The following is a 19,684-nucleotide window of genomic DNA, read 5'->3' as shown; positions in this document are numbered from 1 at the left end:
GGCAGTTTTAAATGGCTTACTCAGCGGTCCCAAAACCAAAAAGAAGGCTCCCATAACTTGGAACGCAGCATTGGAAGTAGCCTTCACCAAATGTAAGGATAGTCTGTCCCGCGCGACTCTTTTGGCTCATCCGAAGCCAGAGGCAGACATCACTCTTACAACTGACGCTTCCAACACAGCTATCGGAGCAGTCATTCAACAACGGGACGGAACAGAATGGCAACCATTAGCCTTCTTCAGTAAGAAGCTGAATCCGGCCCAGCAAAAATATAGCCCCTACGATAGAGAGCTTCTAGCAATCTACGCCGCTATCAAACACTACCGGCACATGCTAGAAGGAAGGATCTTTACGGTGTTCACGGACCACAAGCCGATCACATACGCCTTTCGACAAGATCCACTGCATAGCTCTCCTAGGCAGGCACGACACTTGCAATACATCGGTCAGTTTACTACCGATATTCGTCATATTGCGGGTAAAGACAACATCGTCGCTGATACCCTCTCACGAGTCGAGGAAATTCAGTCCGCAATCAACTTAGAAAATTTGTCACGAGCTCAAGAGGAGGATACCGAGGTGGAAGACATCTTAAAAGGGAACTCTTCTCTCAAATTGACAAAAGTATCAATCCCTGGAACGAGTGCAGCATTATATTGCGACACGTCAACCCCAATAGCACGTCCCTTCGTTACAAAAGAGTACAGGAGACAAGTGTTCCAATCACTGCACAGTCTATCGCATCCAGGAACCAAAGCGACGGCAAGAATAGTCGCAGAAAGGTACGTCTGGCCGCGCATTAAGGCCGACTGCCAAGAATGGGTAAGAGCATGTCTCGCATGCCAAAAATCGAAGGTCCACAAGCACAACCGATCGCCTCTAGGACAAATCGTCGGCCCTACCAAACGGTTCGAGCACATTTACATGGACCTAGTTGGGCCTCTACCCATCTCAATGGGTTATAGATACTGCCTTACAATCATCGACCGATTCACCAAATGGCCTGAAGCCATACCGGTGGCAGACATATCCGCAGAGACAGTAGCCCAGAATCTCTTCACTTACTGGATCGCAAGATTCGGTACACCTACGCGGGTCACTACGGATCAGGGAAGGCAATTTGCGGCCGACCTGTTTCGTCAGCTTACTAGGCTAACAGGCACCACGCATATACACACAACAGCCTACCACCCCGCAGCCAACGGCATGGTCGAACGTTTGCACCGACAAATTAAGACGGCCATCAAATGCCACGAAACAGAAGCTCGGACTGAAGTATTACCCGTCGTCATGATGGGCATCCGAGCAGCATTCAAGGAAGATCTCCACGCAACTCCTGCAGAACTTGTTTACGGAGAAACCATGAGACTTCCGGGAGAGTTTCTACAAGAAACTACTCAAGCCAATGAAACGAGTGACTTCCTACTGAGACTCAGGAAGACGATGAAAAGTCTACGGCCACAACCAATCAAAAGACAAGGGTCACCGCCTATATCCCAGCACAAAGACCTGGCAAACACAACTCACGTGTTCCTCAGGCACGATGCACCAACGCCGGCTCTGCAACCCACTTTTGACGGCCCTTACGAAATCCTCAGCAAAGGCGAGAAGGTTTTTAAGTTACGGATTAACGGAAGAACCGTCCACGTAACTATCGACCGCCTTAAGCCTGCCTACATCTTGGCAGAGCAAGAAACAAACGACAAGCCTCAGGAGACGCTCCAGCAATCACAAGATACTCCAGCGGATACTCCGCCTACGGAAACCACAACTCGGAGTGGCAGAGTGTCACGGAAAACGGTACGTTTCCAAATCCCGACTTCAAAACAACGAAGAAGGTGATGTGGCGGCATGCGCCACCAATGATACACGCCCGCGCGACGCCTGCATTACCGGCAGTTCGCGACAACGCCGCTAAGCGTCGCATCGCCCGCGCATTCTCTCACGGTCAAAATTCCGCACCGACTAGTATAAAGGGAGACCCCCTACGGGACCCAGGCAGATATTTTTGGGCGCTAGTCGCCTAGGGTAAGAGTTTCCAAGCTCGAAGACCCGCGAGTCGCCTGGCACGAGGCGCAAGTCGCCAGGCACCTTCGGCGCGAGTCGCCTGGCAGAGGCGCAAGACGCCAGCCAAATCAGAGGCGCTTGGTCGCCCGGTACGAGGCGCGAGTCGCCTGCCAATCAACGGCGCTTGGTCGCCTGACATAGACGGAAGACACCTACGGCAGCAGCGCGTGAATGCTCACCGACTCAAGGCGCTAGACGCCCTCGGCAGTAGCACACGATCGCTTGCTGCCTTCCTCGACGTACAGACACCACCTGGCAAGAGGCGCAAGCCGCCAGCCAATCAGAGGCGCTTGGTCGCCTGGCAAGAGGCGCGAGTCGCCAGCCAATCAGAGGCGCTTGGTCGCCTGGCACAAAGGCGCCAGTCGCCCAGCCAATCACGGCGCTCGGTCGCCTGGCACAGAGGCGCCAGTCGCCCAGCCAATCACGGCGCTTGGTCGCCTGGCACAGAGGCGCCAGTCGCCCAGCCAATCACGGCGCTCGGTCGCCTGGCACAGAGGCGCGAGTCGCCCAGCCAATCACGGCGCTCGGTCGCCTGGCACAAAGGCGCGAGTCGCCCAGCCAATCACGGCTCTCGGTCGCCTGGCACAAAAGGCGCGAGTCGCCAAGCTAACCACGACACACGGTTGTCAGTTTTCTTTCAGGAAACACCGATTAACCATCGCGTGGCCGCCGAAAGGATTTCGCGTTAAAGAGAAGCTTTTCCAACACTTACACAAGCCCACCTGTAAATAGTCTGTAAATATAATGTTGTAAAGCATATATTCGAAAGTGTCGTCTCCATTTCTATCCTCTCTGCGATTCACTAACCTTGGGCCAACTCCTACTCACGCACCAGTAGCAGATTAAGTTAGAATAAGCAGTAACAGATTAAGGTAGAATACCGAACATAAGTAATAGCGCCCATATGTATTATGTCTACATATTATTTAACAAAATTTGGCAATTATACCATTCAATACAGCAAAGTTTCAGCTTTAAGAATCTGTTTTTTTAATTGCAGTACGATGATTTTTAACGGAATTATAAGCAATTAAAGTCAAAATGCTCATTTCTTATTCAATCTGCGATAATTCAGTAGCAAAAAAATCGGAGAAACTTTTTTAAACAAAGATTTTGTAGGGAAAACTTCAAGCTTTCACGTTAAAAAGTTGAAAATTTTCGCAGATTTTTTTTGTGCACGTGACAGGCCTACAAAGTAAGAAATAAATTTCCCATTTTGTCCAGCTCATAGTTTTCTATATGTAAAAATTACCAAACTCACAGAAACTAAAAAATAATAGTGACCTTTCAAAAGTAGAGATTTCAAGCTATAAAATCCTTTTTTTAAACTTAAATTTCGTTGATTTTTAACAAAGTTACTACTGCTTGAATTTTGCCTATTTTTTAAGAAAAAGTGTTCCTTTAATTTTTGTGAGAAGTGTATATTATCAGAACTGTTTTTTACTGAATGCCACATTACAAGTTTTAACTAACTCTCATAGTTAATTTAAAAATTTTTATTTAACTTAAACCAGTCAAAATAATTCCTTTGTTAAATAAATTGTCAGCATCCAAAATCTAAAAAATAGTATCGATATTTAGGTACAATACAGAAAATCTTAATATTACGTTTAGTCACTTAGGTATTACATGTATTTTCTGCACAAAGCAAACTCCATCATTGACTTGCGCCTAAAACCAAATATAATGCTATAAGCCAAATAGCGTATTAAATTAAAAGTTAAGTGAAGATCAGAATTAATTTTGGTCAAGTCATATCAGATAACATTGACTAAAATAATCTATTAATCAACAACCGAAATTAATCAATCATTATACGTGTAATCGTGACTAACTTAATTAATTAATGATATTTATCATTATAAGGAGGTTAGTTGCTGTTGCGGGACAGGCGGCGGGGCAGGGAAAAGCCTATAGATGTGTTTTCGTCGCGTGTATATAAATAAACGAGTTTTAGCAAATAAATATGTGGAATGCATTTGATTAGCTGTTTCTTAAGGTTTTAAATCGTTGTTTGTACAATTGAAACTCAAATACGTTATTATCCATATTGAAATGTGGCAATATGCTGTTTTATTTTTACAATTTCTTGATAACTATGTAGATAAATCATTTCAGTCTTCGAAAAAGTCATTTCTAAATATGTAAAGAATTATTTGCACCTATTTTCATTAAATTCTTATCATTTTTAATATGCTTTCGAGAGTTACATTACAGGTTAGGTAACATTTTTGCTATGTCGCCCGTGTATAAAGCGTCGTCTACAATACACGGAGTAAGCGTGGAGTAAGGAGTAAGAGTAGGCAGGAGTAAGCATTAAGGTGCCATTTCACGTTGACGCTCGACTCTCATTTTCAGCGAGCAAAAACCTTTAAATATAATATATTTTATTTATATACATATATAAATTTACTTATATAATATAAATAAGTAAAAAATATTATTTCTAGGGTCACGTGGTTTCGCTTTGACGCTAGCGTCAAGAAATAAAGCTGAATTTATTCAACATCCAGCGTTGACGCTGAATCGTCGTTGATCGTCTCAGTACAATCAAAAATAGGCTTCGAAATACGTAAAATATTAATTATTTTCAAGTAATATCTTCAAGTAATAATATTTTACGAATATATATATAAATAAAAAATATTATTTCTAAAGATTTTTGCTCACTGAAGATGAGCGTCGAGCCGATCGAGCGTCAACGTGAAAAGGCACCTTTATAGCCTGTTGTGTCCTGATTGGCCGAGCGTAAGTATAAGAGTTAGAGTAGGAGTAAGAAATAAAATTAATTTATTTCGCTTACTCCTTACTCCACGCTTACTCCGTGTATTGTAGATAACATTTAAGAGAGAGACAAGAGTATAACTTCAATAATTAATTACTCGACAAACATGCAGACAATTGTCTTTAACTTTGGCATGGACGACAGAATCCCATAGACAAATATCCTCCATTTTTATCATTCTAATTCTTATCATTTTGACTTAAGCAACCATCCTTCTTAATCAGTGTAGAATTAAAATCGAAGCAAAGTAATCGATTAATTTAACGGAATTATTTAATTGATTAATTTAATCAATTTTTGAAATTAATACTCAATCACTAATTTATTCACTGATTAATCAGTATTGTTGTATAGTTGAAAATTAGGCTAAGAACTAAGTTCACACGTATCACATTAACATTTTACGGTTATTCATTGGTTGTTGGAGAAAAGAAAAAAGAAAAAAGAAAAAAGTTATATTTTAAACTACATGTATAAAAAAAACAGCCATCTCAGACAGCACGCATGTCCAACATTGAGACATAAGATGTCTTATGTCCCGATTTTGAACCTGGTACTGTCCGGGGTGTTTGGCGCAGGAGTGAATGCGCGAGTGAGTACGGTCCTGAGCAGGTCGTAAATATTCCTTTTTTTTTTTAGAATAATTTGATTTTTTTGTAGGAAACAAAAACATTAGATAAGAAATAATAAATTTAAGCAGAATAATTGATAATTGTTCTTCGGTATGTTCTGTTTTCCACTGTTGGAACGATTAAAGTAACTAAATTGTATTAAAACTAGTCCACTTTGCACTTTACATCAGTTTTGTTTACATTTCAACAGCATCACGCTACGCTATTTCCGTGACTAATTGTAAGTTCCACTCGCAGGCTCTCGAGCTGCTCCTTCGACTGATGGCACAGTCGAAACAACTTCGAACATTTTCTTTTTGCTTCAACAACTAATAAATAATCATAGAATGTTAATGTGATATGTGTGAACTTACAATTAGTTCTTAGCTTTGTAAGCGACGGGAAAAATTAACGGAGCCGACCGGGACTCGAACTCGGGATCCTTCGTTCACACGCCTAGCACTTAGGCTGCTACCCGACGACTACGCCACTGCTACGTTAATCTCCCTGATTTCCTATCTATACCGGCCTTACGGCCCTTCATTAAAAATGTGAATTTAAAAATTTTAATAACTTCATTATAATATAAATGAGTCTATTCGATGTTTAATATAATAAACTTTGTTTGTAAATGATTTATGAAGTAAATTTTCAGAAATATTTTGCAAAAATGATGATATTTCGAAATGCTGCGTTTGTCACAGTGGACCCCACGCGTGGGGTCGATTGAACCATAGCGTAGGGTACACTGTGACATGTAATGTAAAAGGTAGGGTACCCTGTGACACGTAGAAGAGATCTGTTTAAATCCTGTTTATTACAAATCTTTGGTCAATTGAAAAACCAAGACTGTGCTAGAGAACCAATTTATCAATAATCGTGTCATATTTGTTTCATCAGATGACCTAAGAAATTGAAAACTGAAAACAAAGTCCTATAATCTCACTTTTTGTCGTAACCTAGCAGAGATCAACGAATACTGCCTCACAGCGACTCGATTACATGTGATCTGTAACTAAAGGGTGAAAAAAAGAGAAAATGAAAGTGTGGATATGATTATCGATGGAAATTATTTCATTTTATAGGAAAATTTAGGCACTAACATTTACTATTCCGCGATCGAAACACACTACGGAAACTCGCGCTGTCACAGGTAGGTTAGATAGTTCTGTAAGCTTAGCACAGAGGACCCCATCAACCTGCGTCACATTGGACCCCACTGAACATCGATATTATTTATCGTAAATATTTCAGATACAGAACAATTAAACGTTTTTGTGCGCACGTTGGTATTGAACCTAGATCCCGACGAACGTCTTATAAATTTTTTTTAACTGTAGAATCCTTAGAAATCCATACATATCAAAAAGTTATGACAAGTAAAAATTTACTTTGCAAGGCTCCAATTACATATCTGCCTTTAACTAACGTATATATGCTTATTTCGGCATAATTTTTTGATGGAAGTTATATGTTTTGAAAACGAAAGTTTTCATACCCACCATCACTATTTTGCAGAACGTTAATACAGAAAACTCGCACTGTCACATTAGACCCCGTGGCTCAAGGGAGCCCATTCTCCCCTACTTACGCAGTACTATCCAAGTAGAACAAAAAGTCAAGATGATAGTCAAAATAACGTCATATTGATAGTTTAGTGTGTTAATTTAGTATTTTATTAATTTAGTATTTCCAAAATACGTTACGAAAAAGTAGTACTAGCAATCAGTACTCAGTACTGAGTGATCAGTACTCGTAGTATTGACAGTATTAGTATGTTAATACTCATGAATATTGCAGAATGGTCAGTACTGTGCCTATTAGTTTCTTACAGTACTGGCAGTACTATCATGACAGTACTCCGAATATTAATCTGATAAAGTACTGACCACTTCAATACTTTGAAGTACTAATGAGTATTATTGCTTGTAGTACTGCCAGTACTGTAAGCACTGACAGACACAGTACTGACCATTCTGCAGTATTCATGAGTATTAACATACTAATACTCTCAATACTACGAGTACTGATCACTCAGTACTGAGTACTGATTGCTAGTACTACTTTTTCGTAAGGGTAGGATCCCCTTAACGTCAAAATTCGGCGTTGCTGTAGTGAGAGGTGAAAGATTATTACGACAAAAAGAAATTTTGTGAGTTAAATTTCCATGTCTTTTGCATTTATTTGCGATTAGCTTTTAGGAAAAGTATTTTTTTTAATCGAATGCTATATACACTAACCTAACTATAAGAACGTAGTTACAACTCTTATATGGGACAATCCACGTCACTTTTACCCCCCATCTGTCCAAAATTGGTATGGACGGATTTTAATGACTAAGGGCGGAAAATGTTCGTCTTGAAAAGAGCTTTCAAAAGGCGTGTGGCATATATGCGCAATTCAATATGGCGTCATAGTTATGGCTGCTTAAAGGGATAAATTCAAAATTTCAGATCCAACATGGGCAGATAAAACGGTGAAAAGTAACTAAATTCATGTGAAACTCAGTATTTGGGGGATTTTGGGGTCGCTGATTACGAATCTGAACGTAAAATTGTGAAATTCAAAATGGCGGATGCAAATATGAGAAACGGACGAAAATTCCAGTAAATGATCTGAAAACTCTTACTGGAGGGTTTTTTGGGTCGCTGATCACGAATTTGTAGCTAATTTGTTAAAAAACAACAGAAAAACCGTGTTAATTAAAATTCTACTCTAGGAGATGAATTTCTACCACGTCCACGCCGTCATCTCTGGGTAACGCTAAGAGTAGAATTTCAATTAACACGGTTTTTCTGTTGTTTTTTAACAAATTAGCTACAAATTCGTGATCAGCGACCCAAAAAACCCTCCAGTAAGAGTTTTCAGATCATTTACTGGAATTTTCGTCCGTTTCTCATATTTGCATCCGCCATTTTGAATTTCACAATTTTACGTTCAGATTCGTAATCAGCGACCCCAAAATCCCCCAAATACTGAGTTTCACGTGAATTTAGTTACTTTTCACCGTTTTATCTGCCCATGTTGGATCTGAAATTTTGAATTTATCCTTTTAAGCAGCCATAACTATGACGCCATGTTGAATTGCGCATATATGCCACACGCCTTTCGAAAGCTCTTTTCAAGACGAACATTTTCCGCCCTTAGTCATTAAAATCCGTCCATACCAATTTTGGACAGATGGGGGGTAAAAGTGACGTGGATTGTCCCATATTTGTTTTGGTTTATCAAATATTTTGTATTCTGTGGTTAGATTTTTGACACATAATATTATGAAAAAACCGGTGTTGAAAATAACTACAATAACTGTTGTGTCTGTTCAAAAGATTATTATTTTGTAAGTAATGAAGACCTTGTATCAGCGCAAGTTGTGCACTGGCTGGGCTCATAACTCATGCAACAATAGGGGAAATTTTCATTTCTTTTGTAATAAGTGTTTTTGATTAGAAATTTTTTTTCTATTTTTCAGATATTTATTAGTTTTCTAAGAAGATAATTTTTGTTAAAGGATAACTTGGATATAACAAGGATTTTGATTTTATTTCTGTTATTAGCTTATAATTTAGTAAAAACAGATGATGGCTTTTTCAAAACCATGTTGTGTTGAAAGAGCCAAATTCTCAATTTTTTTAAAAAGGTGATTAAAATCTGTTAATGACTAAATATTATTTTTTTGTTCAATTGATCTTATAGATAAATAAGTACACTTAAGTTAAAAAGCGGTTTTATTTTATTAACACAAGATTAAATACTTTTTTCACATTTTGAAAAATACTGGCTCTTTTATCCCCTACACGTGCACTTGACTATATCTCGACTAACGGATTTTGTTGATAAACTGCTGTTTCAGTTCATTAGACATCGTCAATGTCATGATTTGTTTCCTATCAGTCGTATTATCTTGTTTAGTTATTAGTTTCTGCCAAGTTTTCGCGATGTCAAAATACAGCAATCGGAAGTATGATATACAAGAGATAGAATTTTTAATGTACACAATTGGCATTGGTGGTCATCCGTGAATCTCCACGTTAGGAACACACAACAAAAACACAAAGAATCACCTTGTTCTCGCTTGTACAACGATTTCCTGTATATACAACGATTAAATCTATCTTGCATAGGAATTAATTTCAACAAACTATGTAGACTCACTATATATATTAAAATGAAATATTTTGCCTATAGGGTAAATTATATGCTATCTGAGTAACGTAATTTTTTCTTAATAATCTTAAGACTAATGGTGAGCGACAGTTAAAAGTTGTGCTATGAAACTCAATAAAATAACAAATATCAAGGTTAAGATCATATAAAGGTGAGTACATTGAAGTACGTGTATATGCGTGTGCGCACACATTTCAAGTTTATATGCGTAAAGTGCGGACGTGCGTACGTGTGTACCTATGTGTGTGTATGCGTTTGTCAATATGTTCTTGAATTAAACAAGATCTGTTAACGTGATTATTCGCAGCACGCCAATGATGGACCTTCTGGTGCAGATCGCGACAGCTCACAAATTGACGGCTTCGAACTACAACTTGCAAGCGATCGGCGAACGTGATTTGATTCTACCTCATCATCCGAACACTCCTATAGGAGCATTGGACGCTCTTCAGGTAATTTTAACTTTCTGTTTTATATAATAATATATATTCTTTCTTAATATATTCTTCCTTAAATTATATGTTCTTTATGTACATACACAGTGGTTTACAGACATGTAAATAGTGGTTTTCTTGCATCGAACAAATTTTTATTTTCATTAAATGTGATAACTTATTGTTAGTTCTTATTTGAGAAATATATGAATTTATGTAATCAAATTATTGCATCAAGATTAAAGAAAGAAAAATTTTAAAAATGGTGTGCGTGGCCTCCACGCGGCAGAGGTGAAACTTCCTAGCTGTGAGGAATAGGATAGAGATTTTTCAAATGAATTATTCTTGTCGGAAGGAAAAGCACAAGTAATATAAAGTCAAATTTAGAAAAGTTTTTTGTGACGCTCGGATCTGATGGTCAGCTGTAACACTTCCACGCCGAATCGCGTCCATAGAAGTTTCATTTCAATAAAAGTGCATCTCTAAAGTAATTTTGTTTCCAGTAATTTATCTGTAAATAATGCAGCTACACAGGAATTTATTAATTTTTTAATTGATTCAACATTTTGATCAATAATATGTATCAAGTTTTTTTTATGTCGCTTATCTTATTTATGCAATCAAAAACTCTATCGATTTTGCTTATTTTGCAAAACTAAAATCTTTGTAGTAAAATTGTCAATTAAAGCTGCTTGCATCCGCGGGATCTCTAGGATAGGGGACATTGTTCTTTGAATTAAAAAAATTGGATTTTGAAGCAAAATTAATCATGCGCGATAAATGTTGCTTTTCTTTCGGATAAACAATTGCGTATAATGCATGGTTTTCATGGTGTTATGGATTCCGGATTCGCATAAGTTGAAGAAGTACATATATACATCGTGTGTCGATTTTTCGTCTGACAAAGCGATAGTACTGTTAATGATCCTAACAATTTCCCTGCGTGTGTCACATGAATTTCTACGCGAGAACGCGCTTTCTAATAACGATTCTTTAACACTCACTCTCTACGTCGCGTGTTAAATAAACCCTTTCGCATGTCTATTCCCAGTACCGATTGCTATACTTTCTCTGAGAGTTACAAACATTTATAATTTCTTTTGTGAATCCTACATATAATTCACTCTTGTCGAGTTTGATAGAATAAGAATTATTTTCAATAATTCTTTTTGTTATATTTTCGCTCAAATATATCTACAAAGTACTATACTTTTGAAAATATACTTTTCATGAAAAAGGCAGTAAATATTCGACATTTCTTTACTTTATTTAAAAAATTTGAAACTATTATTTTTGTATAGAAAAGTGAACAATTTTAAATTATTATTGATAAATTGCAATTGAATAAATTACAACAGATTCTTTATTATAGATAGCCACTATTAATTTTAAGTATGTCTATTATGCAACATATAAATCTTTTATTTCTCATGGAAGAAAATTAATTGATATTTAATTTACCGAGGCTTTTATAACTAATGCATCAATGAAATTTGTGAAGCAATTGAAGTCGTTTCTGTTTTGTGTGTGTCTCAGGTTAAATTACTTCCCAAGCAGGGCACGTGCGTGGCGCATAAATCTAAACAGGCTAATCAACCTTTTGAAACGACATTTAGATTGCAGGTAAGGAAAAAAATACTATCAATTTTTTACAGTTAATATTAATCGCAATTAATATTGATCTGATTCAACTATTTTATTGTTCATATGAAATCAAATCTGTAAGTCTGTTTTACTTTGTATTTCCCACAAATACGTCACTTACACGGTTATTTTAGTTTATTATTTTATCTTTATTATTTCAAAGATGTTAAAAATGTCGAAAACAGAAATTTTCTTTTTCTCGAACTTGAGATATAAAGAGATATGGTTTTTCATTTAAATCTTGTTATATGATTAATATTCTTTTACAATCTTTAAGTTTAAAAAAATGAAAAAATAGCATAAACATTCTCAATATCTAGAATTAAATAGTTGTAGACATTGAGAATGTTTATGCTATTTTCATTTTATTTATTATTGAACTATCAATAGTTCAAATAAATAAATAAGTTGTTGTGTTAATAATAGGGTGGTGTGGGGTGATGTGCAACACTTTTTTTTGTTGCTCGGAAAACATATCCAAAAATCAAATTCTTGAATATATCATGGCTGTATAATGTAGAGGAAGGAAAATACTAAAATTCTGCATGATTAGATTTTCAAAATTTTAAATTTTTCCTAAAAATTTTTCGAGTTTTCAAAAACGTCTGTTTTAGCATTTTCAAAAAATCTTGGGGTGATGTGCAACACAGGTAAAATTAAGGTAAAAAATGTGTTGTGTGAGCGTTCACATGTGCGCGCGCCTCCATAGATAGCGCGCATTGCCTAGCTGCGCAGTCCGATGCGCAGACGTCTTGATGCGGGCGACACGCGAGTCGCCAGAGAGCATTGTGCAAGCAACCGTGCCACGTATTACACGTACAATATATAGTGTTCTAAAGGAAGACGCAGTGTACATTCATTATCCGCCTTTCCTTACCATTTACTGGATCCACACCATTACATGTGCGGCTTGCCTCAAAAAGGCGACACAAACACAACAATTGGCGACGAGGACGGTCGAATTCAGCGATCGAAAAGTGTCTCAAGATTGCATCATTTTCCAGTACCGCGACCATTACGCGCGGCCATTTTGGGAGACACACGTGGCACGAACGTAAATTCACGCACGTTCAAGAAGTGAAGAACGTAGTGAAAACTTCCGCGAAAGATAAGTACAATGGCACATGCACCGAATACGTTTACAATCGAGCCTTTCGATCCTACGGTAGGACAGTTTTCGAAGTGGCAAATGCGTTTGGAAGGCGCATTCAAGATTTTCACTATCGCGAACGCAGATCGTGTACCGTACCTCCTGCATTATGTAGGCCCTACAGCATTCGGAATGCTAGCGGACAGACTAAGTCCGAACAATCCGTATACGGCGGATTATGAAGACATTATAAAAACATTAAAAGATTTTTACGAACCAACCCCACTCGAGATCGCGGAAGTGTACAAGTTTTACCAGAGAAAACAAGAAGAGGGGGAGACTGCTCTCGAATTTTCGGCAGCGCTACATAAAATTGCGCTCAAGTGCAATTTTGGCGAGCACATTAAAGTCGCCATAAGAAACCAGTTCGTCTGTGGGCTCAGGAATCGACGGGCTCAAGGCAGATTGCTCGAAACCAGGGATCTGGATTTGGAACGGTCGGTCCAAACAGCGGCTACTATCGAGTTGTCCGAGAAGGGGACAAAGCAGCTACAGGGGGAGACGGAAGTTACCCAGGTACATGCAGCCAAGAAGGCAACGGGCAGCAGCAACGGCAGTTTCAATAAAGATAAGCCAAAAAATTTTAACAAGAAAAATGTTAAGCCGCGTTTTCAAAATTCGAGTAAAATTACTTGTTATCGGTGCGGTAAGAATCACCTCGCATCTCAGTGTTCGCTAGATAAAGCAACGAAATGTAATGCGTGCGGTAAAGCCGGGCATTTGCGTGTGGTTTGTCGTACTAACGTAAGAAATGTAAATAAAGTAGATTGTTTACCCGTAGAGCACGTGCAATTTAGAGATAAGTTTTTCACAACGTTATTAGTTAATAATAAGAGTATTAAGTTCGAAGTCGACAGCGGTGCAGCCGTTACTTTAATTTCTCAGTCCCTTGCGAATAGATTATTTCCGAAAAATAAAATTCACAAATCGGAAATACAATTATTTTCATATTGTAAGCAACAAGTTAAAGTGCTTGGTTACATGGTGGTAAAGGTGCAAGATGGTAAAAATTCTCGTGAATTAAATTTGTACGTTTCAATGCAAGAACGCAAGCCATTGCTGGGTCGAGAATGGATCTTGCAAATGAAAAATAATAAAGTGCGTCAATTTCGGGGACAATTACATACATTGCACAAAGTTGATGACGCGAGTAATTTAGAATTACAAAAGTTATTGAAAGAATTTCCTAATTTAACGAATCCGGCCATTGCAAAAATTACGAATATGCAAGCAAGGCTTACGCTAAAAGATAAAGCAAAGCCTGTGTTTATTAAAGCGCGCCAAATTCCTTTCCGTTTACGTTCTTTGGTGGAGGAGGAATTAGATAGATTAATTTCTGAAGGAATATTAGAAAAAGTCGATCATTCCGAATGGGCTACACCCATAGTTCCGGTTATTAAAAAGAGCGGACAAGTACGTATCTGCGGGGATTTCAGCGTAACACTGAATCCACAGTTATTGATCGACGAACATCCGTTACCTACGGCGGATGAATTACTGATTTCCATGGCCGGTGGTACAGTTTTTCTAAAATAGATTTGCTACAGGCCTATTTACAATTAGAGGTTCGGCCGGAAGACCGTTCCCTGTTAACTTTGAGCACGCACAAGGGTCTCTATAGATCTACGCGTTTAATGTATGGTGCCGCAGCAGCGCCAGCGATATGGCAACGCACCATTGAAAATATATTAAAAGATATTCCGGGAGTAGTAGTTTTTTTCGATGACATACGCGTCGCAGGTATTGATATGAAAGATCATCTACAAAAGTTGCGTTTAGTTTTAAGTCGTTTGGAAAAATACAATATTCGCGTAAATATGGAAAAGAGTGAATTTTTCATGTCACAAATTTCGTACTGCGGATACATTATTAATAAAGACGGATTACATAAGGATCCGGTAAAAATAGAAGCGATAAATCTCATGAAGAGACCTTCCAATGTTTCGGAAGTTCGTAGTTTCTTGGGGATGATTAATTATTATGGGAGATTCATCCCTAAATTGAGTTCAATCTTATACCCATTAAATAATTTGCTTCGTAAAGATACTAAATTTCAATGGACTTCTCAATGCGAGAAGAGTTTTCAAGATGCAAAGAATGCGTTTATTAGTCCTAAATGTTTAGTACATTTTGATCCACGGTTGCCAGTAATGGTAGCCACAGACGCGAGTTCTTACGGGGTAGGTGCGGTTTTATCACACATCTATCCAGACGGCTCGGAGAGAGCTATACAGTACGCCTCACAGACACTTTCGCCTACTCAGAGACGATACTCACAAATTGATAAAGAGGCATATGCAATTATTTATGGGGTTAAGAAGTTCCACCAGTATTTACAGGGTGCTAAATTTGTTTTGATTACTGATCATCGCCCACTTACACAGATCTTTTCGCCAACAAAAAGCCTTCCGATTTTTACAGCATTACGTATGCAGCATTATGCATTATTTTTACAAAATTTCAATTACGAAATTAAATACAGAAAATCGGAGTTACATGCAAACGCGGATTGTTTATCTAGATTACCCATTTTACAGGAAACGAATGAAGTTGATTCGGTAGATAGTTTTCAGTCAGGTACATTTGATTCATTGCCAGTAAAAGCGTCAGAGGTAGCTACAGCTACAGAAAAGGATAAGGAATTATCCACAGTTCTACAATTTTTGAAAACGGGAAAAATTACAGGGAAAGAAAGAACTTTCCATTCGATTAACTTGAACGAATTTACTTTGCAGGACGGGGTTATTTTCCGGGAATCTAGGGTGGTTATTCCATTTAATTTACAAAAGAAAATTCTGCAGGAACTGCATACAGGTCATTTCGTCATCGTCCGGATGAAACACTTAGCTAGAAGATATGTCTGGTGGCAGAAAATTGATAAAGATATCGAGAAATTAGTTGCAAACTGTAAAGATTGCAATGCGTTTCAAAACAATCCTTCAAAGGATGTTTCGCATATATGGGAACCGTCTACAACGCCGTTCGAGCGTGTACATGTCGATTTTGCAGGACCATTTTTAGGTCAATATTTTTACATTCTGGTCGATTCTTTTTCAAAATGGCCGGAAATACATATTGTTAAAGATTTAACGTCACGTACGACGATAAATCTTACTCGACAAATTTTTTCAATGCACGGTTTACCTAGATATTTTGTTTCAGACAATGCTAAGACTTTTACGTCTAAAGAATTCAAAGATTTCTTGTTATCCAATGGGATTGCACAGAAGTTAATAGCCCCCTACCATCCTGCGACCAATGGCCAAGCGGAGCGTTACGTACAAACGCTTAAAAATTCATTGAAGCGAATGCGATGTACTTCAGCGAATGTACATGTAGAATTGCAAAGATTGTTGTTACAATATAGAAATACGCCTCATGCGACAACAAATACTTCGCCGGCGGAAATGTTATTTTCGCGGAAATTACGTACTAGGCTAGATTTATTGCGACCTTTCGAAGAAAAAGTTAAGTATAATACGAGTAGTACGCCTGTAAATTTTGAGGAAGGGAGAAGGGTCAGTTGTCGAGATTATAGAGGTAAAGATAAATGGGCTTTTGGTACAATCGCGCAGCGTTTAGGAACGCTTCATTATAGTGTTAGGTTAGACGATGGACGTACGTGGAAACGTCAGGTTAACCAGCTGCGGAAAATCGGTAAAGACACACCGGTTAAAGAGGAAGAGTACGACTCTTCTTTTGCTGATAGTACAACGGAAATGACAGATATAAGCTGGGAGTCGTCCAAGGTTTCAAATTCAAGTCAGGTTGCGTCTGACGAAACCGTTAAAGATCAGAATGTGTCTAATAGTATAGTTAGTGATTCGAGTACGATTAAGGCTCCTCCGTATTCACCCCTTACGAGTTTAGAAAGAGCAGATTCGAGCTCTGATTCGTTCACGACGCCTCCAAGCGTGATAGCAGCGTCTACGCCTATACAGGCACCTGCAAGGATTGTAAGCGGGACTGTTGATAATAAAAACGATAATACGCCAGTTCAGCCTTCACGTGTACCACGTGACCGAAAGCTTTCGTTGCACCTGCGTGATTACGTAATGGATTAAGATTCGTAAATCACACAGCACCCCGTACATTGTATTCATAAGCGAGGGGAGTGTTGTGTGAGCGTTCACATGTGCGCGCGCCTCCATAGATAGCGCGCATTGCCTAGCTGCGCAGTCCGATGCGCAGACGTCTTGATGCGGGCGACACGCGAGTCGCCAGAGAGCATTGTGCAAGCAACCGTGCCACGTATTACACGTACAATATATAATGTTCTAAAGGAAGACCCAGTGTACATTCATTATCCGCCTTTTCTTACCATTTACTGGATCTACACCATTACATGTGCGGCTTGCCTCAAAAAGGCGACACAAACACAACAAAATGCATGAATATCGACATCAATCGACTTAAATGTTAAATTTGGGCTTCTTAAACACAAATTAATCGAAATCTGGTGAACAAAAAATTTCACTGTGTTGTAATCGACCTCTGACAAATGGAAATTTCACAAAAAAAGAATCATTTTTTATTTGATTTCTTATTTATTTATCGCTTAAAAATTAATATAATGAAAGGAAAAACGCAAAAAACTTTATTTTTTATCATCTGAATCGCAGTTGTCACAAGTAAAATAGTTGCGACCTTGCATGTCGACACATTTAATTAGAAAAATTACCGGCTTTTCTCCAAGAATGCTAGTTGATTTAAAAAAACTGAGCGCTTCGTCATCGGTGATGCTGGCAAAACTACGCTCATCTGGTGGAAACTGCGCGTCAAACCTGTTGATATGCCGGGATAAAGTCGACGGGACCAGCTCGGAACTATCAGCAGCCGAACGGAGTGACACCGGATGATCGCCTTTCAGCAATTTTATTGCTGCCCAAATTAGCTCCCCGGGAAAAAATGATTAGATATAATCATATATAATTATATCTGGAATATATATAATTATATATAATTATATATTTTTTTATATGGGGTCATATCTAATTATACATGGCCACATGTGCAATCTGTGGTCCCACATACAACCAGATATAGCACCATATCTACTTGTATATAAATGTATATAATTTTATGTGAAGCCAGATATAATGATATGTGAGTAGTGCACTCTACATATAACTAGATATAGTATTATATACAACTATATATGCAGTCATATATAGCCAGATATATTTATGTGACTAATCTGGCGCTATATACAACCAGATATAGTACCATATCTAATCGTATATAAATGTATGTGAAGCCAGATATGATGATATGTGAGTACTGCACCCGACATGTAACTAGATATAGTATTATATAAAACTATATATGCAGTCATATATAGCCAGATATATTAATGTGACTAATCTTGTCCTATGTACAACCAGATATAGCACCATATCTAATTGTATATAAATGTATGTGAAGCCAGATAAAATGATATGTGAGTAGTGCACTCTACATATAACTAGATATAGCATTATATACAACTATATATGCAGTCATATATAGCCAGATATATTTATGTGACTAATCTGGCGCTATATACAACCAGATATAGCACCATATCTAATCGTATATAAATGTATGTGAAGCCAGATATAATGATATATGAGTAGTGCACCCTACATATAACTAGATATAAGTGGATATAACATTATATAAAACTATATATAAAGTCATATATAGCCATCCAGATATATTAATGTGACTAATCTTGTCCTATGTACAACCAGATATAGCACTATATCTGTATAGATATAAGCATTTATCCATGTAGATTATATATAATGGTTATATATGATTATATATAACCATATATAAACTTAAATTCGAATTATCCGATAGATGGCATTCGATAGGATTTATTTCTCGTATTTAAAATTTGACAAACAGTGGTATAAGAATGATATCAAGAGACACGGCAGTATCTCACGCCAAGCAGCGCCAAGTTATATATATGTATATATGAAGAAAAGATATAATAATATATGATTATATCTAATGCAATAAATATTTTATATATATACATATATATGTATATATATATAAAATATTTATTATGTTAGATATAATCACATATAACCACATACAATTATATATAACCATATATGGTTATATAATTATATGTGGTTATATATAATTATATACAATTATATAAAATTATATCGGGCCATTTTTTATATCTAATTATATCTAATGTCGATTTTATATAATCATATGTGATTATATCTGATCATTTTTTCTCGGGTCGCAATTGACCGGAACAGCGATACCCTTATTTTTATACTTTCGTGGCATAATGATTAATCACATTGAAAAATGCATTAAAACACTTCATATACACATGTTCAATCGTAAAATAGCGATAAACTAGCGAAAAATGACTGTTGCACATCACCCCAAAAAAAGTGTTGCACATAACCCCAAACACGCTATTTTGCGCGGACTGGCGTGACACCAACACAATGTAAGGAAATCACAAAATCGCTTTGGATTATCAAAAGCACTTGAAAAACTAACAATATAAAAATATTTACCAATAAGATGACTAAAACCAATTCACGAAATCACTATGAATGTGAAAAGCAAAAAAAAACTTTCAGCTCGAGAAATTTAACTCGCTTTTCGTACACCAAACCAGGGTGCGTGCTATCTCGCGAGTTATTTATCTAAAACAAGGTACTGTCGACACAAACACATGGCAGTATGCGGTTCTGTCAAATGTCGACATGCAGACCAGGAATCGGAAACGTTGCACATCACCCCATATTGCACATCACCCCACACCACCCTATGTTTTTTATGTTTCGATTTCCGAAATAAATCAAAAAT

General features: G+C 37.5%; 1 protein-coding gene across 12 annotated transcripts in view; it reads left to right on the top strand.

The window, feature by feature from the left end:
• LOC139781649 (uncharacterized) overlaps positions 1 to 19,684 on the top strand; it is a 173,269-nt gene that overhangs the window by 21,104 nt on the left and 132,481 nt on the right. For all 12 annotated transcript variants that reach the window (XM_071720513.1, XM_071720510.1, XM_071720514.1 and 9 more), the window contains 2 exons: positions 9,933 to 10,077; positions 11,596 to 11,682. In XM_071720513.1, coding sequence (XP_071576614.1) covers positions 9,933 to 10,077; positions 11,596 to 11,682 — 232 coding nt within the window. The remainder of the gene's footprint in view (positions 1 to 9,932; positions 10,078 to 11,595; positions 11,683 to 19,684) is intronic.

This window comes from Temnothorax nylanderi, unplaced genomic scaffold, assembly GCF_030848795.1.
Source record: "Temnothorax nylanderi isolate EJ_2023f unplaced genomic scaffold, tnyl_v1.0 TNYL_tig0351_pilon, whole genome shotgun sequence".
NCBI classification, from domain to species: Eukaryota; Metazoa; Arthropoda; class Insecta; order Hymenoptera; family Formicidae; genus Temnothorax; species Temnothorax nylanderi.
Note: the sequence above shows the minus strand (reverse complement) of the source record. Positions and strands in the feature narration are given on the sequence as shown.